Here is an 18738-nt window from a genome sequence, read left to right on the forward strand (position 1 = left end):
CATATCAGTGGTGTATCGGGCACTTCAGTTTCAGTCAAGCCTCCTTTCACCAAGCTAGGTCTGGCTTCCCAGCTGCTTTCAAACATCTACAAGGGCCTAGCTACCTAGAGGGTTATTTTCAAAGGTGTGGAGCTGTGTCTCCAAAGAACTAAGCCTGGCCTCCAAATCTATAACCTGGCAACATTTATCACAAGTTCCATTAACATTAAAGGAGACAGAGGAGTAACTAAACATTTGACAACCTGAGCAGGAACATGCCGGTGAGACAGTTGCTTGTGCAATGCTGCGGGTGTTTCGATTAGGATCTAAGCTAATAGCTACGCTAAGCTAGTGAATCCCTAAAGACAAAATGAGTGAGTATGTATATAATTTGCTGGGGACTTAAAATAAAGTGAGCACTATTTAAAAGTTAGCAAGTTGTTTAGCAAGCTACACAAATTTCACTATTAAAGTAAAGTGTTTCCTACCGCATCAGGAAACACTTCCAATATAGTAGCGCAGTTAGAGCACCACCGAGCCACATTAGCAACTAAAAATGAAAATAGTGTTTCTTCTTGCAGGCAGTAGGGTAGTCTGCAGTGTGTGGGCCTTCACCAACACCTGGTAGGGATTAGATGAAGGATGATGGGTGGGACTAAAGGAAAGACTCTATTGTTTTGGCAGGTTGCAGATAAGTGTTTGTGGGGAAGAAGGGTTTTTCCAAAACACTTGCTTTGAAGTTTCTGTTTCTTAAATAAGATTTTCTTAACTTACTAAACCCCAAATGAACAAACACACTCACACCTATATCTATATGTGGGACTTAAACTTGAGTTTTATAGGGTTTAAGATATTTAGAAGAGAAAACCTTTCAAGTTTAAGCAGAAAATTAGGAGCAACTTTGCTATTTGACATTTAGTGAAAAGGTAAAAAGAAAACAGTGGCATGACACTAGGGCTTGCTTATTAAAATCTTTCCCTTGAGTATTTAACTCTGGCAAGCTAAATCACAGGGTGAAAAAACATGTATGGTGAGCTATAAAATTGTGTCCAACACTTGCATTTTTGCTTTTGTGCAGATGGTTTGTTATTCATGTGCAGCTGTTTCTCTAAGTTTTGTGCAATAGGGGAAAGGCTTTAATTGCAGGGCTGACAGCTAGTACGACAGGATTAAACTGCCTTATTCATTATTATAATAATTATTATTATTATTATTATTAATATTGTTGTTGTTATTGTTCTTGTTGTATTTTTAGTCATTATGAACTGTCAGCCTGAGTTTTACATTATGTAAAGTTCCCCAACATTGTGGGTTTTTGTTTGCCGTATTAACACACGTGAATCACATCCAGACCTTTTAAGAGAAAAGCTCTGACTGAGCAACGATGTCTATTTTCTTGGTTATGACAGTGTCAGGGATGTTTATAAATGTAAATCACTTCACCCTTATTTTTGTGTTAACCCATATTTATACTGTATGTAAGAGTATAGTGTAAGTGTAACAATGAACAGTAGCAAAAGTGGTGCATCAACAGCAGGTTGAAAGGCAGGCAGGTGCTCTGTAAATCCGGTGAGTAAATATAACGAGGATGGAAGGATAAGATAGGGTGAAAGGGATCAGAGGAGGAATGGAGTCAGGAGACACTATTGTCACGTACTAGGAAGTGGGCAACACAGTGGTGCATTGTGGGAGTTGACACAGAGGCTCAAAAACGCTGAATAAAGAGCTTTGGTTTGGTGCTGTGTTGAAAGCACTAGAATGTAAAAACAGGCCAGAAGCATCCATTCAGAATAAAAAAAAACTTTTACTCTGTCCTATTAAATGCTTTAATTTTGCACTCTTAAATCTTATTGACTGATTTTTCTGCCACTAAGTAAGCATGGAAATTTAAATAAAAGTGCATACATTACGATTATTTTGTTAATTATTGATGGTCTAAGATGATAACTTGCTAAAGTCTTAGCTGCTTCTCAAGATTGCTGAAAAACTGTATTTTTCTTAAAAGTTTTAGTGTAATTTGGGGGATATTTTTGAACATGTTTTCTACTGAGGATTTACATTTTGTACTGCAACCTTTTAGGTGATGTGTTTATGTATAATCACACTATCACTGTATGTTTAAATCAAAAATGATTGCCATTATACAGGAAACATTTGGCCTTAAATTTATTACAGGTTGGTACTATAGTAAATTTCCCCCACAAAATGTATTCCATTAGCTTTGATAAGAAACTTGTTGTAAATGATGAAATTTTAATTTCACCAAGCCACTTCAGTTGAAAGGTTTAAGTTGTGTTTTTCATGTACTTTCTTGCACTGTTTTGTCATGCCTCATGTTAACTTTCACACACTGAATCAAATGTGAAGCTTGAGAGAACTTGACCCAGTGTGACAGGGAATGTGGGATGTCCTGGCATCTTCAGGGCCCGGCTGTGACAACAGGCTTAGAGAAAACACTATTAACCAGGAAAGGATTCTTGAGTCGCGAGCCAAACACATGACTAAAGAGACACATGGAGAGCTGATGGGAAAGGAATAGTGACACAGTTACCACATGAAGAGAGCGTATCACACTTTCAGGATCTGCTAAGCTGTCTGTCAATCTCAAAGATAAAGACAACATGTGAGCTGTTTGCTTAAAAACTTAAAACAAGAAGCTTTTAATTACACTGGCAGTGTTAAAAATCTTGTCCTTTAACTTGTAATTCACAAGGTAATTAACTGCATAAGCATTGCTTCTACTATTCAGTTATGTCTGCCATATAAATAAATAAATATTACACTACCAAATCAGGAGTAACACAGACTGTGTTTTCTCTGGAAGATAGTAGCTAGCTGAAATGGCAAAGGGTGGAACAACCAAAATAATTGTAGAAACTCTGTGTGGTAAAACAATAGGGAAAAGATGAAGGAGGAGAGACCAAGTAAATCAAGAGTAAACCTCAGACAAGTATTCATTTGGAAGGAGCTTCAGATTCAAAAGCAACATTTGGTTTCTTATATTTAAATGTAACTCAGCCTACCTAGATAACTACAACTGGGTAACCGTCACAACTTTCTGTATTTGGCAGTGTTACAAGTACCAGCATGTTTGAGATTATCAATGGCAAGCTGCTAAGCATGTCTACCTGACCCGTTAAGCTTCTTATGACATCTGTCAGCTAACAGAAAGTGTTCCTGGAGTGCTGTAAATCACTAGTTTAGGGCTGCATGTGGGGATTCTTTTAACTATTAATATAATACGTCTTTCTTTCTTTTTTTAAGTAAAGCAAAAGTCAGAAAATCCTGAAAAATCCAGAACTAAAGATATATATACATATATATATATATATAGTTAGTCGCTGCTTAAGTGTGCTCACCTTCAAGAAAACTGCAAATCTGGCGATAAGTATAAGGTCTTTGAATATTCTTCTGAAACACTGACAAAGTGCAGTGCTTTTCAATAGGTGTGTTTTTCCTCATCAAAAACATCAATGTAGAGGTTGAGATATGAAAAAATTCCTGCCAGGAGGCTGAAAAAGTCAATCAATGTTGCATTTTTAAATCACTTTTATTAGTTTAGACATATGAGACGAGAAAGGGAGGAAGAAAAATCTACTACAGCTACAGTGTTGTTTCACTGAGATCAAACTGACATCAGCAGAATACATCATGGTGGAAATAAACTGTTACACTTGGCCACAGCAGCACTGGTAGATATTGGCAGGTATTATAGACATTTCAGGCTAATGATTCATGCAGAGAGGCAACATTGCCCATTTATGGTAAGATTGTGAGAGAGATTGTGTAAATTGAGTTTTGGCCCAGTCTGTGTTGGTCCCTTACATTGTGGTGTATCTAAATCAGCCTGTAAAAGACTAAACTCCTAATATACTGTATGGACCATTCCTCGCAAGGTGAATAACACAGCCAGAAAATTATTGTATTTAGTGTGTGTGTGAGTGTGTGTGTGTGAGTGTGTGTGTGTGTGTGTGTGTGTGTGTGAGAGAGAGAGAGAGAGAGAGAGAGAGAGAGAGAGAGAGAGAGAGAGGGGTTAATAGGATATAGCAGTCAGAGCTGCTACCCACAGCCCAGATGGCACTTCCCATAAATCTGTGTTCCTCTGCATGCGTGCGTACACACACACACACACACACACACACACACACACACACACACACACACACACACACACACACACACACACAGTTTGGAGCAAGTCGCTGCTTAAGTGTGCTCACCAGAACGATAAATAGTAAGTCAAAAGTCAAAGTGGTTTCAGATCAAATGTACTCTGGAGGCTCACCAAGTCGGTTGAGGCAAAGCAGGAAGGATGTGTGTCCCACTAGAATGACCTTCAACCCACATGGCCCAGGAGCAATAACACCCCATGATGTCAGGAAGTCCACCGCTTCCTTATCTGAGGAACTGAGACAACCTGTTCCCACATTGTGTCCCTTACTCCAAAGAAAAAAGAACCGGGGAAAAAAACCGCTGAAACGGAGCCACATCGGAAGTCCAGCAGGATTTGTGGGAAGGGAGTTAGAGAGATTTATATTCTGTTTTGTTTTATGTTTTTTTTTTCTTTTCGTTTTCTGGGAAGTCAAAAAAAAAAAAAGCTGAGTATGAGATTATCCTGATAAGGCAACTGTGAGGTATTCAGAGTCTTCATCTCAAATTATGATTCCTGTACTTTACAATGTTGAAAAAAACTTCCTTCGCACTGCCAGAAAGTAGATCTAACAAAATGATGTTAGTCCCGTGTTTTTACAGTCATGCACACACAATATTGAGATTAAGGTTGCATTTGGAAGTCATAGCTTTTTTTTTAATAGATGAAAACAAACGTTCTAAGCTGAAATATTCCTATAAAGTTTACTTCTTTTAATTTTGCATTATCAGCTATTTAAGAGAGCTGTTCCTCTTTTTAGCTGCACAATGTGTTTACAGGCAGAAAAAAAAGAAGGCAACTCCTGTTTAGCAGTTAAATTGAAAGTCTTAACCCAATCTGTGCAAGCAGGAAGCCTTAGGAAGTGCTTAAGACTTGATTATTATGTTTTTCTCTCAAAAACAGCCATAAGAGCTTTCATTATAATTGCATTATAAAAGCACTGTTGAAATAGTCACCTGTATTAAATATGGGATAAAAATATGTCATGTAAGCACAACTATTTAGGATTCGATACACGCTGTGCCCAGGATACAGGAAGTCTGAGGAGAAACAAATTCCATTTTATTGGCACACAAAGGGATGGAAAAGGCTGAACCTTGTGTACATGCATCTGCGCTTCTCGTAAGTGAAAAAGAGGAACAGGAAGGCTAAAGACAGACGGAGAGAAACTTAGCTTAGGGATCAAATGACAACAAACAGATCTACCAGGGCTACAGGTTGCTTTGAACCTTCTCAGTGCGGAAGTAAACTGTTTCTTTTTTTTCTTCTGAGCTCTCTTTTTTCATTACGTTTCTTTTTGCCCCCCTTTCTACCGGAGATAAGCTTTAACATGCTAAACCCTGTAAAAACAGGCCTAAGTGTTTAAGCTGAGACCATTCTGCAAAGGTATCCTAATTTGTGATGCTGCATAAAGCTGCTGTAGTGTGTGGCACAGGGGGGAGATTCCTAGTTGCATGGCAGATATAGACTGCAAATACATATGGCCTTGTTTTAAAAGATGACGGCCCCAAAGGTTGGAGCTCACACTGGAATTGCTATTATAATCAAATTTTACTTGTGGCTTTATTTCCATCATTCCAATGTCTCTGTTGTGACCTCCAGCGTAAGCAACCACTTAAGATAACTTCTTTGCGTATCTGTATTGCCAAGACGTATTCCCAAATATTTATGATTCCTTATAAATAAAATAATGAAAATAAACAATTAGTTAAGGTCAGTTCAGAGAATCTTTTCAACACTGTTTTTAAAAACATTTTTTTCATCTTCCTACCAGCAACATGTGTCCTCATTTTTAGATGCTGAACCAAAGGCAGTGATTAAGGGCTGTACAAGTGTCACATCATACAGTAAATGAAGTAGCATGAATATCTTTCTGTACATGTGCATCTTAAATAAAGTACAATCAGTAACTGTTAAAGCCATATGCTGAGACCAGTGAGAGCCAGTACTATACTGCAACTTAATAGGCGTGGGTGGAGGGCCCCCTTCTCCCCCGCAGTCTTTCTTCTTTTTCCCCTCCTTTCTCTTTTTTTTCTGGCCTCCATTTATCACCTCATCCACCTCGCGTGGGTTACCATGGAATGTCTGAAAAGACAATCCCATGTTTTTTTTTAGAAATGGTGTAGGAGCAGTAAAATAATAAGAGAAGTTGTTCAGTTGGGCACTAAAGGCGTTTGCTTTCCAGCTTGTGCTGGGTTTGGGGCAACAAGCAGGTTTACCAGGTGAAATAATATTACATGAAAAAAGGTTTGTGGCCAAGATTAGCATCTGAAAACAGAAGAGTTATTATAACAGCAGGGCATATTTTAAAGCAAAAACAGAATTATCTTCTTGACATTCTTGAAAAACCTGTGAAACACAGGTTTTCACACATTTGATCTGTTAAACTGCAGGAGAATTTTAAAAACTTTGTTCAACTTTGTGTTTTATTGTTTTTTCTTAATGTTAAAGAAAACAAGTGCAGTGAAAACTGTATGTTAGATGTTTCTTAATGTCAGCTTTCAGTGCTGTAAACCTAACGCCTCTGTTGTGCTGGGGTTGACAGTTTATCTCTTAAATTCTGCACAAATAAAGACACCAGCTTTTTTCTATTTTTCTTTTGGGGATTTGGGTTGACAGAACCTTAAAAAGATCAAATCTGAAGGATAAAGATTTACATCCCCGTTTTAAATGAGCTTTACATACTTTTTTTTTCTTGACCGGCCACCGTATTTACAGCAGACAAAGAAGAGCAGATAAGGCTCATTTAATAATATAGTCAATACTGGTTTGACAAGTCCTTCAAATAGGCATCAGAGCATTGCTTCCGCAAATAATTCCATGTTTAATTAACTGAAGGACATATGCGTACACACACACAATCATCATTCAGTAGTAAACTGTGACCGTGCAATTGCCTGGTGGTAAGTCCGGTTGTTACAGCTCCTTCCTCAATATAAACAGGAAGCCCCTCCTCTAGGAAGCTATTAACATGTTATGGGATCATGTTCACAATGCACTAACAACACACACAGCGCTTATGCTCACTCTAAAGCAAGTTCTGTGTGCACTTAACGAGATCTAAGTGGAAGTGAAGGGGGAAGCTGGTCATTAAATGTTTGCATGTGAGTCTCCTGCTTCAGTGCACAAAAGATTTTGTGACTGCGTTTGTTGGTTTGTGTGTTTTCACTTATACAAAGTAATGAGAGTTGCAGGCTGTGAGAGCAAATTTTAGCAAAGTGAAGTCATTTTCATCAGCCCTCTGGTTCAGTTTAGAGTTACATTCAGTGTTAGGCATCTGTTTAAGACCTAATGCATTTCAAAGGAATCACCACTCAAGAGCCACTTTCTTGCAGTTCAGGAGCTCTTGATCATATTTCACCGTCTTCATTTTCCATTTTTAGCCGTCATGAAACTGAAGATTATTTTAAAGGACTTAAACATTCATCTTCTTGATGAATCACACACTTTTCACAAATGTGTCAGTGAAGGAGATCGGTGAGTGTATAAATAGGGATTTTTACTGGTGAGTGCAAAAGGACATTTGAGAAATTTACAGGTGGATAAGTACTGAGCAAAACTGGAAGATTTTTCATGTAGAAGTCATTTTACTTCAGATTTCATCAGCACCTATGATACAACAGGATTGAACAACAGGATTTTGACCACTGCAACACTTCACTGTGCTTCAGGTAAAGTGGACCTGGGTTTCTCAGCAGCCTGAACCACGTTATGTAACTGGAAAGGAGAACAAGGAGCAGGAGGATGGACACCAATGAAGCCAAAGAGGAAGCCAAGGATGTGGTGGAGGGAGCAAATGGCAGCCTCTGATAGCTCCCTCTTTGTGTGGCTTTTTTTTTTTTTTTTTTTTTTTTTTACTGCTTCCTCCCGTCCCAGCCGCATCGCTCACCGCATGGCCTCCACTGGAACAACATAAACAGCTAGAGACCATAGACTGGGCGAGAGCAAGCCAGAACATTTCAGGCACAGTGGCACATAGAAACAAAATACAGGAAGGGCTTGCTGAACTGAAAGTAAATTATTTTTCAGATATAATTAATCAATTTTAACCTTGTAAGTATATAAATTCAAAAACTTTCAATAGTAAGAAAATATTAATATAAAAATCTTACTGGTTACATATAAATTATTGCTATTTAATATTTGGTAGTACTACGAATGCATGTAGTTGACGAGCCGGAAAGTTCTTAAGTGGCATACTTTTTGAGTAGTATGACTGTGTACAGTCTATAGCTGGTAAATATACATTTTAGTCAAGCTGTTAAAGATGTCTTGTGAAATTATATACTAATCCACCAATAGGCCAAATATCCCAGCTTTCCACTAACAATTGAATGCACCATGCATTTGAGGACTTGTTGCTAAGACAGTAAAGAATCAGCACAAATGTATCATCCATAGAGACATATCAAGTGCACCTACATTTCATGATGAAAACGAGAGGAACGATTAAAAAAAAAAAAAAAAAAAGTATGCACGGGAAGCATTTTTGAAAGTGAAACAATCAGTTTCTTTGACACATTTAAAATGTGCATCTAAACATTTATAGACTTTTATTTGCCTATGGAAAACAGTTTAACACATATCCCAACTGTCGGATATTTGAGTAGAGATTCAACTCAAAATTGAGCACATCATGTTATATTTTGGTCATCTCAGTTTTTATTTTTGACCATTTTGAGGTTCTCTCAGTACAAGGCTGTCTCCTTTTGTCTGGATACAGTAAGTAATAACCAATTAGTACACCCTGTTGCACTATCTATTCATAAAATTTAAATTTATATTACATGTATTTTAGGAAAAATGCACACAGCTTGGGGTTTAAAATGGCATGGCATAGCATTTACAATCAAAACAGATGTTATTCTTGAAGCAGTGAACTGCTAAAACACCTGCAAATGAACAGGGAAACACACACAGGCAGCGGTCATATAGCAGACAAGCACTTTTTTTTTTTTTTTTTTTAAATACATATATATATATTCAGCTGCAGCTCTTCTGTGCAGCTGGATGTCTTTAAGAGGTACCGAAAGGCATGGAAAAACTATGTTGGTACTACACACGTACAAGCACGCAGTCAGACACAAACTCACTGCAACCACTGATCGAATCCTGATTGACCCATGAGAAAGACCACCATGGAGGGCATTTAAATTGACACACACATCTGGCAGTCTGGGGGCTTAGCAGAACAACACACTTCATGTCTTTGTGCTGCTGTCTGAGACGAGGCAAAGTTGTCCTCAAGTGGAATGAACAGAAGATTCATCTGTCCCTTCACTCTCTGTCCTCCGCCTCGTTCTAGATGCTCGCAGGTCTTTCAGAATCTGAGACTGATGGCTTAGACACTCCTTCAACTTGTCCTCAGTCAGGGTGAGACGCTCTTCCAGCACTGAAACAGTCTGCATGAGGTGAAGCAATGGGGGTGGGAAAGCATGATAATTACAGAGAAGTCAGAGAATAATTATACATGTAGAAACTAAGCAGAGCAAAGTTCAGTCTGAAATCAATCCTTTCCCAATGTAGAAAAAAACAAAACAAAACACAAAAGTAAATGAGAAATCGTCATGGCTTTCAAATTATCATCATTATTATTATTATTATTCATTTTGGCCTTGATGCATGAGATAGTCGAGATAGTAGAGACGGCAGAAGTGATTTAAAATTAAATATTTATATTACAAAGATTATTTAATAGTTCATTAGGTGTCATTTGTTTCTGGGAATCAGAAAATGCACCAAATATTTCTTATAGATGATAATGTCTGTGAAACAAAGTACATTCAGCAGCACATTTTTTATTTCTGGAGACAATTCTCATAAAACTGCAGAACTGAAAATGTGTTCAATTTTTTTCTTCTCTGTCTGCAAATGTCATAAAACATAAAATGAGGAAATGTCTCTGTTCATCTAATGGTGACATTTCTCAAACAGACAAAGAAGCGGGCAGCTAAATCAAATATTCTCACTCCACCGTTTGCTTTTCTTTACCTTTTATTAGACCTGTGCAACATAGCAATGTTGAATAGTAAACAACCTGATGCTGGGCTTAAACACTTCAGAGGGAAAAAAATTGTCCTCCTTCAATGTTTTTCCACTGCTGTCGATATTGTGAGTTGATATATATAAGCTTTGCCTGATAACTGACCTGTGTGAGAATATCCAGCTGTTGAACAATGTGCCGCAGGGTAGAGCTCACACTTGATGGATGACCAGAGAGAACTTCCAGTGGGTGTGTCTGCGACATCTCTACTTCTTCCTCTCGTCTTCCTTTTCCTTCTTTTCTGTTAGCCCTCGTTTCATTCTCAGCAGTCGATTCTGCCCTACTTGCACTTCCACCCTCGACCCATCCGTCCAGTCTTGAATTGGCAACATGACATGCTGGCAAACCGTTATAGTGGTGACTGTTAGCAGCAGCAGACTGCATGGGTGTCAAGCGGGGCCAACTGTTTAAGAGCTGGAGATGAAAGCAGGAGAAAACGCAAACTGTGTGGATATTGTTTTGTTCCATTTATGTTCCAAATGCACTGTATCACACGAGAAACCCATATTAAATCAAATCACTCATTGTGACTCTCTGACATTTCATTCAGAACAGGCCACTGAAAACAAAGAACTCTTAAAAAAATTACAAGGTGTTTCCAAGTGCTTGCTTCAGCATCCTGCTGGAAAAGCAAAGGAGTCAGAAAGAAATAGAAAACAGTAGAAGAAACATCTGAATGACGTTAAATGTCAAACTGTTAAAGGAATTAAAGTTTCAGTTTGCAGTGAAATGACTGATTAAGTCACTTTTATTTTTAAGTCTGACATGTAAGCTGAAATCTACCCGATTTAAAAAAATAAAAAATAAAAAATAGGTTCAGGCTGAAATGAAAGTCTTGAAAAATAAAGGCTCGGCCTCCTGGAACTAATTTCATGTGGGAAATTAATTTTTAAGTTGAGAGTTGATAAGATACCTTTGTATCACTCAATCCTCATAGTAAGAATAAAGTTCAACCAGACAAACGTTTGTGGCACAGGGGATGGTTTAACATTAATTACAGTGGGCCTTATCTGGGATGCATCAGCGCACTCAAAGAATACTGTAAATCATGTCAGAATTACATTCTCTTCCATTATCTGACATCATACACAACGTGCCAAAAGGAGTGCTCTTTCAAGCAAATTAACATTTGGTCTTCGTTAGTCTTGGCAGTCCATGGAGCAGCTTCCCCTCCCTTATTTTTGTCTTTTCCAAACACTGTTGGTACCTGGCATCTTCTTAATGACGCTGAACTCATGACAAAAATCAACTGGAATATGAATTGAAGTATTGGATGTTACCAAAGTATCAACTGGAGTTTAATTGTAACTACTTTTTGAACTTAAAGTTCTACTATACTAGTAGATTACCGTGTTTGAAATATACATGTATCAAACAGTGACAGAAAGAATACATCAGAGGCTTTCATGATCCTGGATGATATGCAATCATAATACATAACACTATGCAGAGATAGCCAACATGCTTGCTATCTCACTGTTCTGTCAGTGAAGGAGGCCTTGAGCCTGTTGCAACTTGGCAGACTGAAGTAGGTGGATGACTCACACTACTGGATTACTGACTGAAAGGCAGACTTTGTGACCGCCTGACTACCTTGCTAGCTAAAGACAAGTTCATAGCCTGTTTGCACTGAAGAGCTAGAGACACAGAGCAAAGCAGAAAAAAAACGATTTTGTATTTAATGCGACCTTTGATTTTGTATGTAATGTTTGTTTTGTTTTTTCCTTTCACAAGAAGAACATAACAAGGGAAAGTGAACAATGGAACAATGAGAGAGAGAAAAGAAGGGGGGGGGGTCATTATATTCAGTGTAATCAGAGTTAGAGACAGTGCATTCATTACAGCAGAGGCATTTAACAAAGTAGCTATACAGCAGATAAATATCTATTCTAAAGAACCAATCATTGCTCAAGGACAACTATCCTAACTTTTAGGAGGTCGGGATTCAAACTAGCATGTTTTAGTTTTCAAAAACTTTTGCTTAAAAACCACCATAGCTCCGTAACCTCTTTCCAAACATTACTGTAATTCTGCAGATCACATGCCTTAAGGGGCTAGCAGTGACATTTAGTAACATCAAGTGATGACAGGCAAAATAGCCTGAAGTGAAGTGGGCAGGTCCCTAGTTACAAAATTCAGACGCAAACAACTGAAGCAAATACCAATTAGAACGAAGGATTATGTTAATTTGCCTCGTAACAATGAACCATCAGTGACCCGGGGCAAGCAAATCGTTTCCTGTTTGGATGATTATTCCATTATTTTTCAATAAATCAACTAATTTTAAATAAAATGTCCATACCTCAATCCATATTCTGAATCACTTATCTAGTTCAAGGTCACAGGGGGAATGAAGCCTATCCTACAAGTCATCAAGAAGAGGCTGATGTTACACCGTCAACAAGTTGCCAGTCTAACACAGGGCTTTAAAAAACAAACAAACAAACACAACACAACACCAACACCAACAACAACAAAAACCAATAGTTAAAGTTAAGTTCACTCCACAACTAAAACTACAGCAGTGGCATCTTAAAACTGTTTGGTCTTGACAACCAACAGCTTTGGCTAAATAAATATATGAACTGATTTGTTGTTGGTCCAAACAGTTATGTTGTAGAATGGTTATTGCTTAGCCAATCACATTATAATAAAAGAAAAACAATAATCCAGACAAAATGATGAGAAGTTAAATTGTACTCAATAATAATGTGATGCATGGGTTGCACCAAAGAGAACAAAAGGAGGGGGACGGGGAAGGCAAAGGGATAAATGAGAGATGTTTGAGGAAGATCAAGGCAGGCAGGAAGAGGAGGGTTAAGAGGAGGAGGAGGATGTCACACATTCCTAGCCTAATGCATGGAGCAATCGATTCCGGCTTACTTCCTGCATACTGTCCTCACTTCAAAGAGAGTATGGGGACGCAGGAGAGGGTGGAGGGAAGAGAGGAAGAATATACCAGGATGTCTAAAGAAAGAGAGGGTGGGTTAGGATCGACTGCTGGGAGGAGGTGAACATAGCTGTCAGTGTGTGGATGGTGAGTCTCGTGGAGTCTTGAACACCTTTTCACTCCTCGTTGATACATCTTGTCAACATCTGCTCAGCTCATTTACAGTTAACATCCCTCCACCCCCTCACCCACCAGGCAGTTTGGATACAATTAACGTTTAACAGGCAAGGCACTCCAGTGTGCCAGTCAAAACACACACACACACACACACACACACACACACACACACACACACACACACACACACAGGAAATTTCTTCTAACTATAATTTGTTAGAAGCATGTTAAAAGATGGTGCACGGCATTATCAGGTATATAAAAGATATACAAAATCACGGAAACATGGATTGTTTAATGTAGAGGGGTCAGTGGAGCTAAAAACTCACAGTTTACGATAAGGATAATTTCAGAGATTAAATCGTGTCTACTACGCTTTATGTCAGAGGTCAGTCATGGCAGGAATGTTGCAACAGTTCTGCTGGCAGTGTTTTTTGTTTGATAGGAGTAGCTGGTTGGGTTTGGTTGGTCAAGCCAAGCAGAGCAGGGGAAAAACTAGACACTATGATAATGAGGTGGCAGACTGTGTGAGCTGAGTGTGCTCAAGTGTCGATAGGAAGGCAAGAATATCAACGCAGCCTGTACTCAAAGTACATGTGCTTGTCCAATCTATGAAGTGCTTCCTAATTTGGCCACAGTTTACTCCACAAGTAATGAGATGCAATATAAAAGACACAAATGTGAGTGTCTAATGGCAAACCAGCACTATTAAATGCTAATCATTGATTATTCAACGATATTGTTGATAACTTGACTGCAGCAGATTTACTTAAAAAGGGAAGATCATTAAAACCACAATCCAGGTTAAAATGCTAACGGCGGCTGTGATGTTTACGATCAAAAGGATCCCCAGGAGAAAACAGATCACAAATAGCCTCACCTCCGCTTCTAAATCAAATCACAGATGTCTGATCAAAAACATCATTTCCATGAGCACCAGAATTAGCTGCGCTCTCTATTGTTGGCAGGAAACCTCGGGCATTGTGACCCTTGTATAACAAGCCATTTGATCTTAATTGGAGGGCCTCTCTGATGTTCCTGCCCTTACCACTTGTGAAGCCACACACGCATCTTCAAAACCTGCCTGATGTTTATTAATTAACATGGAAAATCCTCCTTATGAAGTAGGTAGGCAAAGGGTTCTCCAAAGCGGCACTGTAATTGTTTTACCAATATTCAATCCACCAGACAGTTTCATAATAGCTGGAAAAGCACTAGCTAACCTCTTCCTCATTAAGGCTCACCGCTGCATCGTCATCACACAGATGCAGGCATTTACACCTGCTGTTAAGGCGCAAGAAGCCGCTGCGTTATTCTCCTAAACGATAAGTGAAGCCACTCAGATAATATCGCAGCAAACGCCCGGATACGGAGGAGAAGACAAAACCAGAAGCCAAGACACTGAAAACATGATTTTTTTTTAAAGAACTTTGGAAATACAAAACAAAAAAAAAACAAAAAAAAAACAAACACTTGACAAACAGTTGCAACATCTCCCTCTGTGTCTGTGTCTGTCTCTAAGATGGTGGTAAAAACTGGCATAATCTTACACTCGTGTCTTCAATCCAGGTATGACAGGGGTTGCCGCAAAAATCCCCCCCCCAAAAAAACCAAGGAGGCGCACAACTGGCTGACGTGCCATAAAGATTGTGTCTCATGACACATGGATGTGAAAATTGTCAGGCAAGACCAGCGATGGACGAGCATAAAAACAACATTAGGATCCCGTTTAAGGCTCCATTCTTCAAATTTGCCAAGCATGACACATTCACTGGCATTAGTGCGCCTAACATCAATGCTGAATTTGTTGCACACGCATCAAGTTTTACAAGAGTTTCAACATCATCTGCATCTCTCTCATTAGTTTACGACTGCTGTTTTGCATGTACACACTCTCGTACTATATATATAGCATAACATGTGAAGTTGGGTTTTAAACTGACTGTACATTTGTAGTTATTAAAGCTTTTATCACCAAGCTGAGAAATTTTAGGAAAATTGTAGACAATGGGGAAAAGTTAAACTATACACAAAGCTTTTTGTCAGCCTTTACAAATCTTAAAGAAAAAAATACAAAGTCTTACTACGTGACATCCCACAGAGTACATCAGTACCCATCATGTAACATTGGCACGCCTTTCCTGTATCACACAGTTTATGCACCACCGATATTTTTCCTGTAATGGGAAGAGAACATTCTGTAGTCACAGGATGCCATGTAATGCAGTTAATAAAGCAGACTCCATGGCAGGAGGAAATCCTTAACCCCCCTCTTACCGTCCTCCACTCTGGTTTCACTTTTTTCACTTTCACACACAAGCAAATGTTTTGCCTCTGGATGCATTATAGGTGGCACGTACGCACATGTAGGCCAGCAACTGTTACCAACTCACGAAGATACAGTCACTCTCCAGAAGTCTTCCCTTGACTGTTAACGTTCCTGAAATCCTTGAAATGCAGTGGAGTTGGCACATTGCTATATGTAATCAGAATCCTGATTATGGTTTGATATACTCAAGACAGCTAAAAACAACACTATATATTGGGACCAAAGCCAAAACAAATGTACATCTTTTATTGTAGAATGATAAATGTTAATTGTGGTACAAATCCATGATTCAATGGACCGACTCAGTTTAAACGAAGAGGCTTTGTTTATTTTATCTTTTATTTTTTTGTGTCAGATTGCTGCTGGCCTGCATGTGGCCTTAGCCCTGTGTGAAAATCTCATCTTCTTCATTTGAATGAGGCCAGCACATTGACACAGTGAATGCCAAGGATGATTAGCTTTTTCAATAATGACGTGAAAATACACACACAAAATAACTCAGTGAAAGGGCGCTGAACTAGCTAATCAAATATGTGGAATTACTACAATTTTGGTTGTTCTTTAATGTGAAGGCTATATGAGTCCAAGACAACTGTGAAACCTCTTTCCAGTGATTTGGTTTCTAACAAGCCTTTAAAGTCAGACTAACGATAGTTATTGCATCAGATTTAGTACTGATTGCTGAAAGTGATATGAAATTATTGATTTTTTTCCCCCTCACAAAAAAGAAAACCACTTTTTTAGAGATTCCTCTAAAACTCTTCCCATCTGCCCCTAACATTTAACCTGGCAGGTCATCTGAAGCCTCCATTTCATGTTGGTCCTGCCAAGACACCACAGCAGACGACTCATTGTCCTTTCATCTCTGTCACCCCTAACTGTCATCTGACAAGGTGCTCTATACCACACCCACAAAACAAAATTGTGCCTCCTCAAACAAAATTAATGAAATGAATGAATGAAAAAAGAAAAAGAAAAAAACCCCACAACAGTTAAGTACGTTCACATCCATCTATGAACACACAGTGACGTGTCAAAAAACACACAGAGAAAATAGGCAAAGCACACAGTCACATGAATTAGCACAGATGTTTGTCAAAGGTGTGGCGACACTGATGTTTTTAAAGCACAGATGAGCAGGAAACAAGAGGACGTTCATGTGGCTTTGAGGAAGTGCATATATCCACTTGATTTCTCACCCTCCCCTCTCTCTCTCGCTCCTCTGTCTGCCTCGAACATCCGCACAGAAGCCACCCACACACAAACGAAAATATCCTGCTTGCCATTAGATGCAGTGTTTTCTGTCCACATCACACACGCATAAATGGAACTGTAAACACCTCAACCACAGCTAATAGAAAAACCGTAGCTTCCTGCCATGTTTCAGTGGCAGATGACCCAGACACAGAGAAGCTAAAAGCACTTGAACACACAAAGCGGGGTAATGTGAAGAAAAAAAGGAATAGTTATGCTGTTACAAATGAAAGCATAGTCATTCTCAGAAGACCACACACACAGAATAACATGGTTAGACCCATAACACCACACATAATGCACTAAACAGCAGCTTGAAACCTGCCTCACACCAACACATATCTTAAATAGAAATGTGTGATATACACACGGAAGTGATTCTTACAAGAAATGCTCCATGTCACAGCTCAAGCATACAGTACAAGAAACACACACACACACACACACACACACACACACACACACACACACACACACACACAGTGTTATTAAAACTGGTGCTGAAATGAATGTGTGCTGCTTTTAAATAAGGTGTGCAGTCCCTTCAAATGCAGAAGTGAGAAAAAAAAAAAAGGAAAGAAAAAAAACATCAGTAAGAGAAAAGGAAATAAAGTGAAACACACAAAAAAGGTGAACAGTTCTGGCTGAATGCTCCTGATAAAGAATAAACAGTTTAAGAGTAACCAGTATAAATAAAATGCTAGACTGGCTGAATTTATGATGTATTATTTATGGAATAGCAGAGTCCTTAATAGAGCTATCAAGATCTTTGAAGCTGCACAGACAGAACTGACATGGAGCAAGCAGTTCTGGGATCAGATTTCTCTCAGAACTTGATAGAGATCAAAACTGAACAAAAAAGGAGGATGGAAAAAAAAAAAAAAAGTAAAGGAGGATGAAAGGATCTCAGAAACATGGCACGACGTGTTGATATTGCTTCACTTCAGCTTACATACTCACAAAACCGTTAATAAGGCAATATTACAAAAACATTGCAACGAAAATGTATTGCAATGCCCACAGTGGACAAGAAAAACAAAAACAAAAACAGAGTTGAGCTAATTAAGAAAAAAACAAACAAACAAAAAAAAAAAAAAACTAACCTCACCAGCTCATGAAAATCTCACAAATATTATGCAATCCAAACCTTCTGTCACTTATAAGTTGTGGATAGGGTTTGAATAGGGTTCGAGAAGTTTTAGCTTTGTTAAATGTGAAATATGTAGGAGTTGCTTAATGGGTAAAGCACAGCACTCACATGAATAGTGTTTATAGGTTACCACTCATGCTAAAAGTGGATACAGTGGTATCAGAGGACTTTTCATGAAAGCCTCTACCAAAAAAGGTTGTTCAGTGTTCATTAAATATGGTCAAGCACTTGCAGCGTAGGTGTGGAAACAGGCTTTGCACATCATGAAGCAGATGGGTTTTTTTTTTTAAACCACAGCACAACAGCAGCTTTGTCACCTGATGTCTTCATTTTTAAGGGTAATGAGTCACACAGTAAAGCCCTCATTATCATTATCATTAGTCGTGTGGTTCGAACATAAATAACTAATTACTTGATGAATGGACTAAAAACCCTTGACTGGCTTTATTAAAGATGTGTCACAGCAGCAACTCAGAGACAACCTGCAATTTTGTGTTTCAGTGGCAATGGTTACATGTAATCCTTTGTCTGCCATGTTTTTAAAATATAGTGCTCAAAAACATATACATAGAGTAGCAAATGGGATTGTAAATCAGTTAATTACATTAACAGGTACACTAGAAAGGCAATGAGACAAGGAATGGTTTTACAGGAAGAGGCCACTGAGATTTTTTTCCTCTCCTCATTTTTTCTGATTGCTTTTTCCCCCCCCCACTAGTTTTACATTTGGCTAGGATCAGTATCACTACTGGCAGCGTAAGGCAAT

At 38.6% G+C, this 18738-nt stretch overlaps 1 protein-coding gene across 2 annotated transcripts in view; it reads right to left on the reverse strand.

Annotated features, from left to right (window-relative positions):
• Window positions 1–5054: 5054 nt before the first annotated feature.
• The window catches only part of poc1b (POC1 centriolar protein B), a 39703-nt gene continuing 26019 nt past the window's right edge, over window positions 5055–18738 (reverse strand). Inside the window, exons 11-12 of one of the 2 annotated variants that reach the window (XM_040026522.1) lie at window positions 10278–10586; window positions 7945–9531 (exon numbers count right to left, since the gene is read on the reverse strand). In XM_040026522.1, coding sequence (XP_039882456.1) covers window positions 9373–9531; window positions 10278–10586 — 468 coding nt within the window. In that variant the 3' untranslated portion in view covers window positions 7945–9372. Of the gene's footprint in view, window positions 6215–7944; window positions 9532–10277; window positions 10587–18738 lie in introns of those variants that run through there. The other variant, XM_040026523.1, reaches the window with a different exon arrangement.

Source organism: Simochromis diagramma, unplaced genomic scaffold (genome assembly GCF_900408965.1).
Source record: "Simochromis diagramma unplaced genomic scaffold, fSimDia1.1 OVJJ01000293.1, whole genome shotgun sequence".
Classification (NCBI taxonomy): Eukaryota; Metazoa; Chordata; class Actinopteri; order Cichliformes; family Cichlidae; genus Simochromis; species Simochromis diagramma.